Here is a 15,593-nt window from a genome sequence, read left to right as displayed (position 1 = left end):
AGCTTTTTCTGTTTTAGTTTTGTCTGTCAGATAGAGGTAAGACCATGTTCCATCTATCTGTACCTCCCTTGTAGCCATAAGTATAAGATGGTAGCACAATGCCTAGATTTCATTCAGATAGATTTGTGATAATGATTTGCCAATATAGCCTCAACTTCAATCCACTTATTTCCTTCTGTGACCTTTGGGGATTATAGGTAAAATGTTTAGTAATTGTTTAGTCTTGATATATCCTCATGTTTCTAAAACCATTATTATTTTGAGGCTTGAGATCATGGTTTTGATAAGTAGTAGTGCATATCTAAATAATTTTTTCCAAGTTAAGATCTTCTTAGCCAAAATAAGTATGTGCTAAAGCCTAGTTTCTGAAGCTTTGTATGGATCCTTGTTACCTAATTAAAGTAGAGATTGCTAGTCAGAATATATAGATGAGTTCCTAATATTTGTGTGTCTGAACCCAAGTACCTGACAGGAACAACCTAAGGGAAGAAAGACAGTATTCATTTGTGCTCATTGTGTCAGAGATTTCAGTTCACCATCCTTAGCTTCCTTGGCCTATGGAGAGGCAGAATATCATGATGTTGGACCATCTAGTAGAAGCTACTCAACTCATGGCAAACACCAATCAAAAATTATATACAAAGAGGTGAAGGCAAGATTTAGGCCTAAGGACAGTTCCACTAATGTATTTCCTCAAACTAGGTGCTTTTACCACCTCCCAGTAACTCTACCCTATTGTTAACCCATCAATGAAGAATAAACACAGAATCCAGGAGTGTGAAGAAAGCAGAGAGGACAGAGCTAACTGAGAGAGCCCAGTTCTTTGCTACTTTTCCACAGAATGTTGATCAATGTGAATGAGAGAAAGCATGAGTTTGGCTGAGAAGGAAAAGCTGATTGGCTGAGGGAAAATTCCCTGTTTGCTCCTTTGTACCATCTGAATGTACAGGTGGAAGAAAGACTATCCCTGGGTTCTTGTTTGACTTGAGATTTGAAGGCCTGGAAAATTGTTCTTATTTGCCTCCAATGATAAGATACATTGGATAAACATTATAATTAGCAACAATAGCCTTGGAAAAAGCTGTAATAATTAAAGCAAGCCTGACACCTAGGAACATAGGTTGTGCTTATAAACCTACAAGGAAACACAATGGATAGTAAAAGACAAGTAATTACATCTGGACATAATATAACAATAGTCTAAAGACTCAGACAGTGAAAAACAAAAGAGTATGTTCTCAGGAGAAGAACACAAGCATTCAATAACTATGTGCATACGACCATATAAAATGATGCTTATCAAAGTGAGCTTCAAGACATATGCTGTTTCCAGTTCTCTCTCTTTTTCCTTCTCTTTTTTCTTTTTTTATTGTAAAAATACCATACAGAGGGGTTACAATTACATGAGCAAAGTAATGAATACATTTCTTATTGTCTCCTCTTTTATTTCCCCTCACCATCCCTGCCCTGTATCTCCCCCCACCCCCGCCAAAGTTGTAAAGGTCATTTTTTGACATAATATTTTGTGCATATCATTGTTGCAATAGGTCCACCTGTATCCCTATTTAAACAATTTGTTTTTTCCCTTCCCCTCCACAAATTATACCAACACCAAATACAGTGAAAACAGGGGTTATACCGTGGGGGAGGGACATACAAAGCAACCCAGACAATCTTCTCTAGTGCCCCCAAACCCAGCAATGTATAAGGGCAGCTCACATAGACAGAAGGGAGTTTTTAGTTCAGGGCTGTATCACAGTGGTAGGACATGTGTATGTTGAAAGCAGCAATAAACTCCAACATCTTCTACCTCCACCCTGTTTTCATGTGAAATCTTTGCCTGACCCCCCCCCCCGCCACCAAATCTATCCAGAACCTCAGAAATTCGGTTGAAAACCTGATAGATCAGGAGTTGTAGAGACTGGCCTGGTTTCTGCTGGAACTGATCCAAATAGGTGTTTCCATTGCTATGCAGGAGGCTCTGACTAGACCTGCAGGAGATGGAGGCTGGCTCTCCCAGCGTGACAGGCAGGGAAAGTGGAGTCTGGGTCAGCACAACATCTCCACTGGATCCTGAAATTAGAATAAGACAGAAGTGGAAGGTTATGTACAAACATAGAGAAGCATGCTTTTTATTTGTATTTTGATATATTACCTATTGTTCATATTTCATAGTTTGGCTTACAATATATAATATTTCATATTAGTAATAAAGGTATTTTTAAATATAAATGAGTATTCAGGAGTCAAGGAGAATCTTCACCAAGGCATAAGTTTTAGATCCTTCTGAAATATTTCTCTATTTCCCAGACCTAAATCTCACTTGCCCCATCATAGATAACAAGAACTGAACATCTAACATGTGCATAGGTCACCACTGGCCCCTGAGAGCATACCTTCCACCCACTCTTGTTCCTCATCTCCCTTTGCTCTTATCTGGGATCCAGAGCATTTACAGCCACAGGAGCTGAGAGAAGGACTTCATTTTTAGGAGTGAAATGAGGAGTCTTGACAGGTGAAGGCAAGTTCAGAGCTGAGCCTTTATTTCAGACTTAGAATGGGAGGCTCTCCTTAGAGAGCAATATGCAAATAGCCAGCTGGAGCAACAGTGTGAGAAGAACCTAGGGGAGGGTAAGGCCTGACATCCTTTGGTAATAATCAATAAAAATCCATGATGTTTGCAGCCCCGGAAAGACAGTCCCTGCTGTGAAAGTATGGTTTTGAATAGACATATGCACCTACCACCCTAAATCAGCATCAGAGACCCAGTGATAGGTAAGTTTATGTCCAACACAGTCTCTATGAAAGGAATAGATTTGGGGCTGATCTCCCCTGAACCTAATTCAGCTAGTCCAGAAAAAGACAGTGTCCACCATCAGCAGCACTGATCCTCAAGGGAGTTGACCAATCAGTGCACAGAGTTGAGCTACTGAAGATGCATCTGATACCATAGTTCCCATCTGTTCGGGGATGTTTGCTATTGGTGTTAGAAACTCTGATTCCTAGGAACTTCCTATTAAGACTTAGGATAAAGAATTGACAGGTCGAACAAAATTTTCTCTTACAGCTAGTGTCTTAAAGGCCTTTATAATGGAAAAGGAAAATGATAGAAATGTTTATGCATGAAAATGTGAATATATATTCAATGTAACAATTTTTGTATCACTAATATCTTGTTATTCTTCCACACCATATTTCTATAACAATTAATCTAATAATTCTTTAAAATTCTCTTTGGAGTAATGGAAATATGAAATTGAGGAAGATGTACTGCTCTCATATACTGACATGTAGACTTGAAATGCCCTGGTGTAAATACTTGTACATAATTATATACATATACACATGATGAGTGTGTGTGTGTGTGTGTGTATATATATATATATATATATATATATATATATATATATGATTATTTTAAACTAACATACAGTCTTTAAAGGTCTTCAGTCCCAATCCAAAACAACCTGTTTCTGCTTATTTGTCTCAGAGATTTCAGTCTCTAGTTCCTGTCTCCAAAGATTCTGGACTTGTAAGGCAGAACATCACCTGGCAATTATGAGCAAATAGAGAAGGCTTGTGCTGATGCCACAATGTACCCAATTTAGCCCTGCAAAGAGGTGCCTTGTGGGAAATTATTAGACCATTGGCTGTCCATTCCTTAAGAGTATTAAAACTGCTCTCATGAAATGAACCACACAATATTCACTTGTTTTAACGTGAAGACAGCCATATGCTTGTCCATCTCAACTTGCAGCTATTTTTTTCTATTTATAAATATTATTGTGACACAGACAGAACTGGCCTTGCCTGAGTACAGGAAGATGAGGTTTACTGCATCTAGGAAATTTTGCACCTAAAATTGTGAATTTAAAAAAAAATCTCTTCTTCATTCCGAGCTTAGGTCAATTCCTCTTTTATAATAAAGGACTGGCACAGGTGTGTGTGTGTGTGTGTGTGTGTGTGTGTGTGTGTGTGTGTGTGTGTGTGTGTGTGTGTTCATTTATCTGTATGTGTAAGACAGATACAGGGAGACAGAGACAGAGAAAGAGATAGAGAAACAAATAAATTCTGAGAAATACGATTTAAATAAAAATGCTTTTAAATGTGTTGTGGAGTAAAATCATATATGTAGTATCTGTTATACTCATCTCCTAAGCACAAATTCCTAAACCTAACAGGGAGCACTTGTTAACTCACTAGATCTGAGGTGATTTTGTAATTTTGATTTTGTAGCACACTCTTGGGGATGCTGCTGCTTATTCTGATTTCTGGACAAATTCTGAGTAGAAAAGAAAATAATATTGCACCTGTGTTTAGTTGTGTTACTTCCTATGTGTCAAGAAGGAGTTTTGTTGGAGAAGTGTTCCTTATATATGACTACAAATACTTCATTTTGCATTGACTGAATTTGACTGAATCTCTTGTTGTGGGCAATGCCTTCCTGTATATATTCTGTGAGTTGGACCACGACTGCACTGGGTCACCTGCTGCGAACTCCTCTCATCACAGTCTCTTCTGGAAATACATTTCCCAACACTGATGAGACCACTTCTAATCTCATCTGAGATTAGAAGCCATAAAAGATTCAATCCTATTCAAACATAACCTTCAAAGAAACAGGAGAGCAGAGAGGAGAGTGAAGAAATTTAGAACTTCAGGTCTGAGCAAGCAGGGCAGGCTGGACGGTGTGTAACTATGAAACTTGATGGTACTATGAGCCAGGCTTTTAAGTATTCACTTCTGCCAGGAATGTAACAACATGCTCTACCCCAAGGAAGACAAGGAGAACCGCATCCTGCTGTGTGCGTGCAAGAACTGTGACTACCAGCAGGAAGCAGACAGCAGCTACATCTAACGTCAACAAAATCAAGCACGAAGTGGACGGACTGACCCAGATCATCGCTGACGTGTCCCAGGACCCCACTTTGCCATGGACTGAAGACCACCCATGCCAGAAGTGTGGCCACAAGGAGGCAGTGTTCTTCCAGTCACACAGTGCCCGGGCTGAGGATGCCATGCGCCTGTACTATGTGTGCACTGCAGCCACCGCTAGACCGAATGAGCATCCCTAACTCCCCCTGTAATAAATGCCAGGTTCTGTGCCCATGAAAAGAAGAAATTTAGAACTCCATACACATTTTTTGTTTTTAGTTCTACTTTTATTATCTCTCTGTAGTTGTGCAAAAGAGTGTTACCATTAAACATGTCACTTTATAAATACAATGCATCTTGAATAATGTCACTCTTTATATCTTTGTACTCTGTCCTTCCCTATCCAACTCCTTTCCTTGCAGAAACATTTCCATGTATAAAATGCATATTAAATTATTAAATATGAATTTATGGCTCTATATATGTATGGTATACGGAAGACCCTTTTCAGTCTACTCTCGGAAATACTGAAGTAATATGGGTCACTATTTTATCTATGCCTGCTATATAGTCCCATAAGTGTTCTAAATATATTTTATATATTCACATTTTTCATACTTTTTTCTATGTGTGTATTTATTTAACTGGGCCACAAGCCAAGGGTGCTTTGACCATCCAAACTCTGAATAAGCAACAGAAAATAAAATAAAATAAAATAATAAAAAGAAACCCCATAGGTTTTACTCACAGCCCTTCCATCACTTCAAAGAGCTGTTTTTGGAACTTAATAAATGCTTAAAAAGTATTATTAAAAATGATGTCCAATCATTCTAAAATAAGGTACAAATTTATATTATTTCTCCTTTGTATTTCCTCAACTTACTATAAAATCATTATTTCATTCTCCCTTTATCATGTGAACTGCAGGACAGACAAAGCTGGTACTAAATAAAACAAGGTGAAGAAGCTGGATGTTGTGTAGGTGTGAAAGCCACTTGGTAAACTTAGGGGACAAATTAGTAGATTGACAAAGAGAGGCCGCAAAAGCATTGACACAAGTAGGGTTGAAAGAAGCCAGATTCTAAGGATAACCCCTGAAATTGTCATGATGTATGCTCCAGGGCTGGCTTCAGCAAATGTGGCCATGTGGCTTGTGAATTTCCAGCCCACACAGACTCAAGCACCAGAATCCATGGAAGAATTTAGAATAATGATCTCAAACCAAAGCTGTGGGCAGGCATACACTTCATGGGTTGTGAGTTTCTGCCTGACAGATGAAACTGCTGATCAGTGGGAAGGAGGATACTGGAAGACTTTCCTGTGGATCTTCCTGGGAGAAGGAAGTACAGTTCAGAAGGGAAGTGTTTATGGTCTGGGCCATGAACCTGAATGAGGTCTGGCACAAGGTTCTATATCATCAGAAGAAAAGCTACATAAACTTTCGAGAAGAAATAAAATGAAAAAGGATAAAGATAACAGGAACCATGCTAAACATGGTGGAGATCTGAATATTCATCCATTGCTGAATGGAATTTAAAATATTACAGCAATGTGAAAATGACCTTGTAATTGGGTAACAAGTTTGACAAAAAAAAAATGCACTTATTACCTTGTTTATGTAACTTAAACCCTTCTGTACATCACCTTGAAAATACAAAAATATGAACTTGGACAGTGCTTTCTAAACTTGAAAGCTCTGTTAAAATACATTTCAAAAGATAAATGTTGGGCCATTTATCCCAGAGTAATACATTTCATTTTCACATAGAAACTTGTAAATAAATAATCTTAGAATCCTTATCAGTAGTAAAACTAAAAAACTACCCAACTATTCCTAACTGACAAAAAATTAAAGAAAATGTGCTTTTCAACCAAGCCATTCTATTTAATAAAAACAGGAGCTAAACTATCATATACATTGACTGGATGAGCCATAAAAAATCTATAGCGAATAATAAAGCCAATCTTAAAATGTGACTTTTTTACATTTTCTTTTTATGAAGTGTTGGCCAGGGCTGAGGGATTGGAAAGAGGGAATTCTGTGGCTCATGGACAGCCCCAGCAGTCTGTGGCATTGGTAAGGAACAGTTTCTCCACGATGATGTTGACAACAGAGAAAAGCAAATATGTGGTACCTATAGAGTCTCAACATTCATATATACATGTGGGCTGCTCATGTGATAAGCACACCCAATGCACACACATCTGCACATGAACAAACACCAAAGTGTACAAGTGACTACTGGAGAATCTCTATGGATTGAACCAATGTCAATTTCGTGGTTTACATAATGTAGCACAGTTATACAAGATGTTGGTATTGGGATAGGCTGGGGGACGGATGCAAAACACCTCCTAGTAATTTTCTTCACAACTTTATGGACATTTGTAATTTTTTGACAATAAATAATAAAAACATATAATAGTTTCCTTGTTGCAAAGCACTGAAGAAATGACTTGTAATTTCTTAGTGGGAAAACAAGAACAAGGAACTTTCTAACTCTTTCCCTCTACTGGCAGAAATGTCTGAATACTTTCATAGAAGTAGACTGCTAAATGCCAATCAGTAAGAGATATCTGACACTCTGTAGTTGTACCCAAAGAACTACAGTAGGCACAACACTGTAAAGCTTATATTTATGTATTAAATTATATGTTTCTGTTCTTTGTCTACTCGTTGTGTAAAAGGCATGGCAGGAAGTTGGTATAGTCTAGATCCATAGTATAACTAACTCTACATGGAAGAATCCAGCAGGGGAAGTCTTCATCTGGATGTGTGTGTCTGAGGATTTTTGCAGGTTTTTATACCACTAAATCTCTGTCATGTTTAGAAAATTTATATATTTGATATCTAATATCTAAACATGTTGATGAATTATTAAATAAATATCATGAAAAGCCTGTTCTTTAGAATTGTAAATAAAACACCAAAAGAAACATTTTAAAAATAGATTATAAAATAAGATAGAATCCTGTGCCTGAACTGAGCTCCAAAAAGCCAACTAAAATAATTGCTCCCATCACTGTTTTTTCTATGTAAGATCCATAGCTATAACAGTATAACCAAGAGCAGATTAATTGTGCTATACTTATATAATAGACACTACATGGCAATGACATTCAACATCTGGAATTCGGCTCTAACCTTGTTCCATCTCTTGAATGGTGAGCACATGGAGACTCATCTGCAACTCATTTGTGAAGTGCAACAGATGTGGGGAATTTCTGTGTCTCAAGACAACCAAATAATCATAAAATTAAAAATGTTAGCAAATGAGTAATAAAAAATGATCATAGAAAGTTGTGTCTTCGTTTCTGTTAGGGATTCCATAGCTATTAAATGATGTCACTATTCCTACATATAAGAACAATTCAGAATTAAGGAATAAGTAGCACGGGTAATAGTATAAGGTTTGTCTTTGTCATATGCTCAGAGACTCAACATGTGGATTGAGAAATCCCTTTGCGTACTCAGTAAAATTGTTAGAGAATTGTCTGAACTAGCATGTCATTATAAAATTTAGGACAAATTTTCCATTAAGCAATGATGCAATGTACATAGCAGAAATTTTAAAATCAGAGATGAAAACATTCAAATCAAATGTGACTTTTCCACTTGAAATCTGGAAATTGGAGAAACAGTATATTTTGAGGAAAATTGCTTTTCAATTCACAATTGCATACTATTAAAATATCAGCTTAATGAGAAGTGAAGAAAATATTTTACAATTTCAAGTGATCTCTTAACTTCATATTTTTACTGAATTGATCCCTCCATGAAGAGCACCTGTGTCTAATGAAACACAACATTCGGGAAAGAGTGAGGCATGGTGCTATTTTATTGTGAAAATACTGCACAGAGGGGTGTTTTTGTAGTCACAATTAGATAGAAACCAGTTATGTGACAGGGCTCAATTTGACCCCAGAAGCACTTTCCCATACTCCTGTCAGGATGAGATGCACAGCAAATCTTGCTGTGTAGACTTAAATAAAATTGAATGAGACAAAGTATGTATGTTTGCTACACACATCCAGAGAGAGACTTTCCCTGATAGATTCTTCCATGTAGTTAGTTATACCATGTACCTAGATTACACCTACTTCCTGTGATTCTTCTAATTATACAACTTGTAGACAAAGAACAGACACATATAACTTAATACTTAAATATGAACTTTACTATCTTGTGTCTATTGTATTTCTATGGTTATCTTTTACTAATGAGCATTCTACTTCCTCCAACCAAGCAATCTGGCCCTGTGATTGGAACTAGGATTAGGTTAACCCTAAAGCCCCAGACTAGTCCAGATCTATTTCAGAACAATGACACCAATGTAGGACAAAAATCAGCATCGCATCACCTGGGTTATTACCCTGAGTTCAGAGACACAGAGAGGAAGAGAGTAAGTACAGAGATGAAAAGTGCTGCCAAAAATCTAAGAACACCAGAAAGTCAACAGAAAACTGATGGATCAAAAAGGACTCTATGTAAAGGACAGTGTCTTGGTTCAAGTTCTCATCTTCTATTTCAATTAGGCCCTCAGAGTCTAACAATAATCAGAGTTTCATGCCAAACAGTCCCATTTTGATAACTCAATAAGTATATGTTGCCACTTTGATAACTTCCTTTGATCACCAAAAATTAGATCCTTGGCATACCTCTCCTTCAGTCATTCTGACAGAAAGGACATTTCGAGAATCAACTTTCGTTCTTTGTCTCATCATTTTGTTGTTCCCCTTCCATTCACTAATTCAGGTAAGTGTATATATAGTAAACAGGTTACCAAAATAAAATAGTGACAACAGGGGAATGAACCTTACAACTTGGTGGGTTGTGATGAGGGAGGGAAAGTGGGAGGAAAATGGGGGAGAGAGTAACAATGTTCGACAAGAAATGTACTCACTACCTTACATATGTAATTGTATCACCATTGTACTTCGTCTTGACAATAAAATTGAATTAAAAAAAATCAACTTTCCTTGGAGGGACAGGAGAGAATGATATTATTTTACTCATAAACTGACTTGTTGAATGGTAATTTCTTATCTTACTAGTTAAAGATAATAAAGATGTAATTGAAATGGAATCATCTTTTTCAATTTATATTACCCTCATGACCACAAAATTTTAAACTAAAAATTCAAAGCTTAAATTTTATAGGCTCTGTGGCTCTCGTCCTCAGATCTATCCTCTTGACCATCATTCCACCACAGGTCATCCATTCCCCAGATCCACAAGGGTCCAACCCTGCTGATTTTAGGAAGGTGGATGGATGCTGAATATGTGAACAGACAGTCCACACAAGAGTTGTTGTTTTGTGATTTGTGTGGAGAAATGTAAGAAGAAGGGTGGAATTGATCTGCTGACAATCAGTACAAGATCAGGACTTACTATTGTAGAAACAAGCAGAACAGTTGAAGGAGCCTAACTTCAAAAATGAGCTCCAGACAATTAAATTTGTGCTTAAAAAATCTGAATATTGTTGATTTACATGCATGTCTGGATTAACTAAATCACAAGACACATGAGTGGAAAAATCATTTACAAACATTGCCTTTTAAAATGAAACTCCTGGGCACCAGTGGCTCAGGCTTGTAATCACAGCTACTCAGGAGGCTTAAATCTGAGGATTGCAGCTCAAAGCCAGCTGGGGCAGAAAAGTCTGTGAGAGTCTTATCTCCAATTTGCCACCAGAAAACCAGAAGTGGTACTGTGGCTCAAGTGGTCTAGTGTTAGCCTTGACATGAAAATCTCGGGGACAGTGTCCAGTGTCCAGAGTTCAAGCCCCATAACCAACAAAAACAAACAAAACATGACTAGAGTAATGCCATAGTTTGAAACCAGAAGTGGTGGTAAGCTATAACTATGTCTCTCTTACAATATGAAAAGAATTTCCAGAGAATCATGTAGAAAGAAGAAAACTGATTGTACCATGCATGCTATGAGAAAGAGCTGCAAACCAAGAATGGTGAATTAGAGAAACAGAGGAGAGAGGCGCACAGGTAGCTCCCTTGGTTGCCTTAGTATTTGGCAGTGAGGCATGTGCAGAGCCTATCCAAGGCTGAAGAAATAAAGGATGAATGGTTGTGTGGAAATTCCTTAGTCTCTTCTCTGTGTTTCACTTGACAGTGAGGTGGAAAAAACTCAGTTGCTCCTCTGTGTTCCACTTGAGGTTTAAAAGCCTGGAAAATTGCTCACCTTGGCTTCTTCTGTCAGGTCCACTGAAAGAATATAGTAATTAGCAACAAAATAGAGATTTAGATGATGCTCTTGGAGTAAACTAGCTTCCCTTGCTCCTGAGTGGACTAGCAACAATTACTACCAGTTGTAAATATGAATCAAAAGCAGACAAGTGCACATTATGGACTGTCAAATTATTCCACTGTTGGGAAAATTCACGGAGCAGATTCCTGAAAAATTTCACAAAACAGATCCAACAATGCCACTGCTAATGAAACCTGTGGAAGGGCCACTGGTGTCTGTGGCTCCAACTCCAGGTTGCCTCTCCAGAGAAGAGGGCTATTCCTATATATCTGCCTCAGAAGGACTAAATTCCTGTCAGCAGCTAATAGAGAGGTGGTCTCTTCGCCAGTAGCCTTCCCTGTATGGAAGTTTGTCTCCATTTGTGTTTCTGGAGGATTCATCTGTTTATGGCTACATGAAGGTGCTATTTTTACCCCAACCCACCCCTTTAATCTTGGATATAAATGCAATGCACACTTTGCTACATACAAACTCACATTTCAAAAAAACAGCAGGAAAAAGGCATGTCCACAGAATAAACTGGAAATGTTACTGTTACAAGCACTTGGTGGTTCTACTACAGATATCTCAAAAGTAATCTATTGACTAAATTATAGCAGTGAACCCAAACTGTATTTTATTTAAAGATTTTTTTTATTTTATTTTTTTAGCCTCCCCCCTCCCCCCAATCCCATATTTAAAGATTTTTTAAGACAGTAATGAGTTCAAGATTACTATTAACATACTAATGATCTTACCATGACTATTGACCTATTATATTGGACCAATATTTGCTTTGGTATGGTTTTCCTTAATAACTGTCCATCTTCTAAATCTGGATCTGTAAAGGTTTAACTACAGGATTTTGGCACAAATTTGATTTTATGGGCTAATTAGAACAGAACTGAACAGAAAAATAGGTAATTATGTGGTACAAGAGAGTAGATTAAGAGGTTTGGGAAAACAGACATCACTCCCATTTCCCTTAAAGTAAATTTCAACCCTAGGCTAGCCCAATTGCAAGGAATGTAAGTTGGTATTACCAGTATGGATAACAGCAGGAGGTGACTAAAAATCTAAAAATAGAGTTATGAAATGATTTGACCACCTCACTCCTGGGTGTATAGCCTAAGGGAAAAGAAAACAAAACATAAAGTGACATTTATTTATAAAGTAATTTCTGCATGTCTGTATATATTGTGATACTGTGTACACTAGTAAAAATTTGGATTCAGTTTAAGTATGCTACAACAGATGAGAGAGAGAAAAAATAAAGCAGGCTATGTATATATATCTATACATATTTCATATACATATGAAGTACATATATGTGTATATATATACAACATGCATAAATAATCAAGAAATCCTATAGTCTGCAGCATGATGGATAGAAGTAGAGAACATCTTATTAAACAAAATAGTAAAAACAAAGAGCATTGTCTATACTGCTTCTCACTCAAGCAAAATTTTAAAAATAAAATGCAATAGTCATTCTATGGGGCTGAAAAGAGCACAGGATCAGAGCGCATGAGGTTGAACACAGAAGAAAGATGGAAGACTATGATCAATGCACATAATACACATATACTGAGAAACCCAGAATCCCATTAATGGTTACAGATACATACATTAATAAAAATAGGCTATCATAAAATAAAGGAATAAAATCTGAAGCAATGAATCCATTCTTTGTTTTAAAGGCAATTCCTGCTTTGAATACAAAGTTATTTAATTTATTATTGCATAAATATCAACTGATGTCACAATTCAGACTCTCCAGGTATTAACTGGCCTTTTCTGACAACATTCTGAGCAAGTGGAGGCAGCAGCAGGAGCAGCTGGGGCAGCCCAGACTCACACTTCGGCTTCCCTGGGAGGTTTTTGTTATGGCTTGTATCACTGTGGGAAGGTAACTATAAGTCTGTTGACAGTAATAAGTGGCAACATCTTCAGGCTCCAGGCCACTGATCCTGAGAGTGAACTCTGTCCCAGATTTACTCCCACTGAACCTTGATGGAACTCCGGACTCCAAACTATTTGCACCATAGATCAAGAGTTTAGGAGCTCTTGCTGGTTGCTGCTGGTACCAGGCTAAAGAATACCCAATGTTCTCACTGGCCCTGCAAGTGATGGTGGCAGTGTCTCCTAGAGACACAGACAGTGAAGATGGAGACTGGGTCACCTGGATATCACACTTGGCACCTGGAAGCAGAAACATGAAAACAAAAATCCACACTAATTATCAAGTTATAAGAAGGCATCCCTGAAGAGTAAGCATCCTGGATCACACCGAGCTGTGTTAATCCCTAGCATTGTCCTTCTTTACCTGGGAGCCAGAGCAGCAGGATCCCCAGGAGCTGAGCAGGGGTCCTCATGTCCATGCTGTGTGCTGACTTGGACTGACTACTGCCTAATGTGAGCAGCCTATGAAGAAGTCCTGAGCACACTGGGCTGTGCTGTTCGTGCATGCAAATCAGCAGCAGAGTTATACACAGCTGTCCAGCTGCCTCATCTCAGCAACTCTGCACATTCTGAGTCTCAAGGGAACTAGGTCGGGCAACAGAATAGGTTTTAAACACAGAAGAGAATCACCAAGTTGCTTTCCTGTGATGTGAGCACAACAATGGTAGCTTGGAGGATCAAAGCTTCTTTTCTTCTTATTTCTTTAACTGAGTCAAGACTTGTTCACTGGAGTGTTAGTTCCAGAAGTTTACAAACAAAAAAATTTACAAATTTTGCACAACACAAATCTGGCATTTCTTTATTATTATACAGAACAGAAAGTTTTACAGTAGCTCTGATTCATTGATAATCTATATGTGTCAATTTATCAGCACTGTTGTCCTGTAATGAATCCAATCCATGAAAGTGGAATAAGTGGAGCTGTTGTGTTGATAAGAAAATGCCTGGACTTCTGTACTGTGCTGTTCAGCCTTATTATCTCCTCCATCTCTGACTTTTTATCCCAGGTGATCCATACAAGCACGTCCTTTCAGAGCCTTTCTCCCTTCATGTCTAAACATCCTGTATAATTTTTTACTGACCTAGAAATATGTATAATTTCATATATCCGTGCTGAAGGTCCTCATATTATTCCTTCTGGCTTTTAAACATCTTCAACACATCTAATATGTTCAGAAGCAGAGATAGATTCTCCTTAAAAGGGAGGATACACTCAGGTTATCTTGAAGCCTATTTTGTGGCCTAAACCTACATATGTCTGCTCTGTTCGGTGGACTCTTCTAGTTCCTGAGAGAACACTGGGCTGCACACCTGGGTTAAAGATATTGGGCCCAAGCAGAGTGAGTATGTTGGAATCTCTGAACAGAGTCTTGAAATCAATATTCAGTTTGTTTTTAGGCACAAATTTAATTGTCTCGGAGCTCAGTTTTGAATTTAGGCTTCTTCAACTGTTCTGCTCTGAATTTCTGCTGATCCAGATGTAGCTCCTTATCTTTATGCTGTGGGTCACTCAACTTACCACAAACATCAGTTTTATTTGATCTTCCTCAGTGGCCAGATGGGCAGTGACTTCTAGAGGTCACAAACAACATCTAGAGGTTAAGATACAAAGTGAAATTCAGGTCACAATATATCCAACACAAAAACACATTTTTAGAGGGTTTGTAGTCCAAGCATTGTAATTCAGGACCTTGAGCTTGCTAAGCAAGCACTCTAAAGTGAGCCATACTTCTATCACCCTTTTTTTTTTTTTTTGAGGAGGGGTCCGGTGGTGGGGCCTGAACTCTGGGCCTGGGCACTGTCCCTCAGCTCTTCAGCTCAAGGCTAGCGCTCTACCACTTGAGCCACAGTGCCACTTCCGGCTTTTTTCTTTTTGCTTATGCGGTACTGAGGAATTGAACCCAGGGCCTCATACATGCAAGGCAAGCACTCTACCACTGAGCCACCTTCCCAGCCCCTCCTATCACCCTTTTTACTTTTAGTTTTGCTTGTCAGATACAGGTAGAACCATATTCCTCCTATTGGTAGCCAGGAATATAGGTTATCTATCTTTGTTGTATGTTTTTATTGTAAAAATACTGTACAGTTTCGTGAACAAGGCAATGAGTACATTTCCTATTAAACATTGTTGCCTCCTCCTTTGTTTTTCCCCTACCATCCCTTCCCTTCCACCTCCAAAACTACCCCCCTATCTATCTTTTAAGATAGATTCTTGGTAGCAAATTTGCCAATGTACCCTTTTTTCAATCTACTTCTTTACTTTTCAAACTTCATTGGGATCTAGCCTCAAATTTCTCAAATCATTATTGTTTTGATACATGAGATCATTGTCTTAAGCAATATTTGTGTATGCCTAACTTAGGCCAAATTAAGATCTTCTTAACCAAAATAGACTTTACCAAAAGCATAGTTTCTGAAATTTTGTGTGAATCCTTGTTACCTGGTTAAAGTATAGATTGCTAGTCAAGAGATATCAGAGATTTCCAGATGCCCCTCAGTAGATGAATGG

At 38.0% G+C, this 15,593-nt stretch overlaps 1 gene segment (V, D, J or C); it reads right to left on the bottom strand.

The window, feature by feature from the left end:
• Positions 1-12,905: 12,905 nt before the first annotated feature.
• Positions 12,906-13,511, bottom strand: LOC138804361 (immunoglobulin kappa variable 1D-13-like). The segment is given in 2 exon segments: positions 12,906-13,324; positions 13,449-13,511. Coding segments are annotated over 2 exon segments (474 nt in total).
• Between the last annotated feature and the right edge of the window lie 2,082 nt (positions 13,512-15,593).

This window comes from Dipodomys merriami, unplaced genomic scaffold, assembly GCF_024711535.1.
Source record: "Dipodomys merriami isolate MVZ:Mamm:240054 unplaced genomic scaffold, mDipMer1.0.p SCAF_36, whole genome shotgun sequence".
Lineage (NCBI taxonomy): Eukaryota > Metazoa > Chordata > Mammalia > Rodentia > Heteromyidae > Dipodomys > Dipodomys merriami.
Note: the sequence above shows the minus strand (reverse complement) of the source record. Positions and strands in the feature narration are given on the sequence as shown.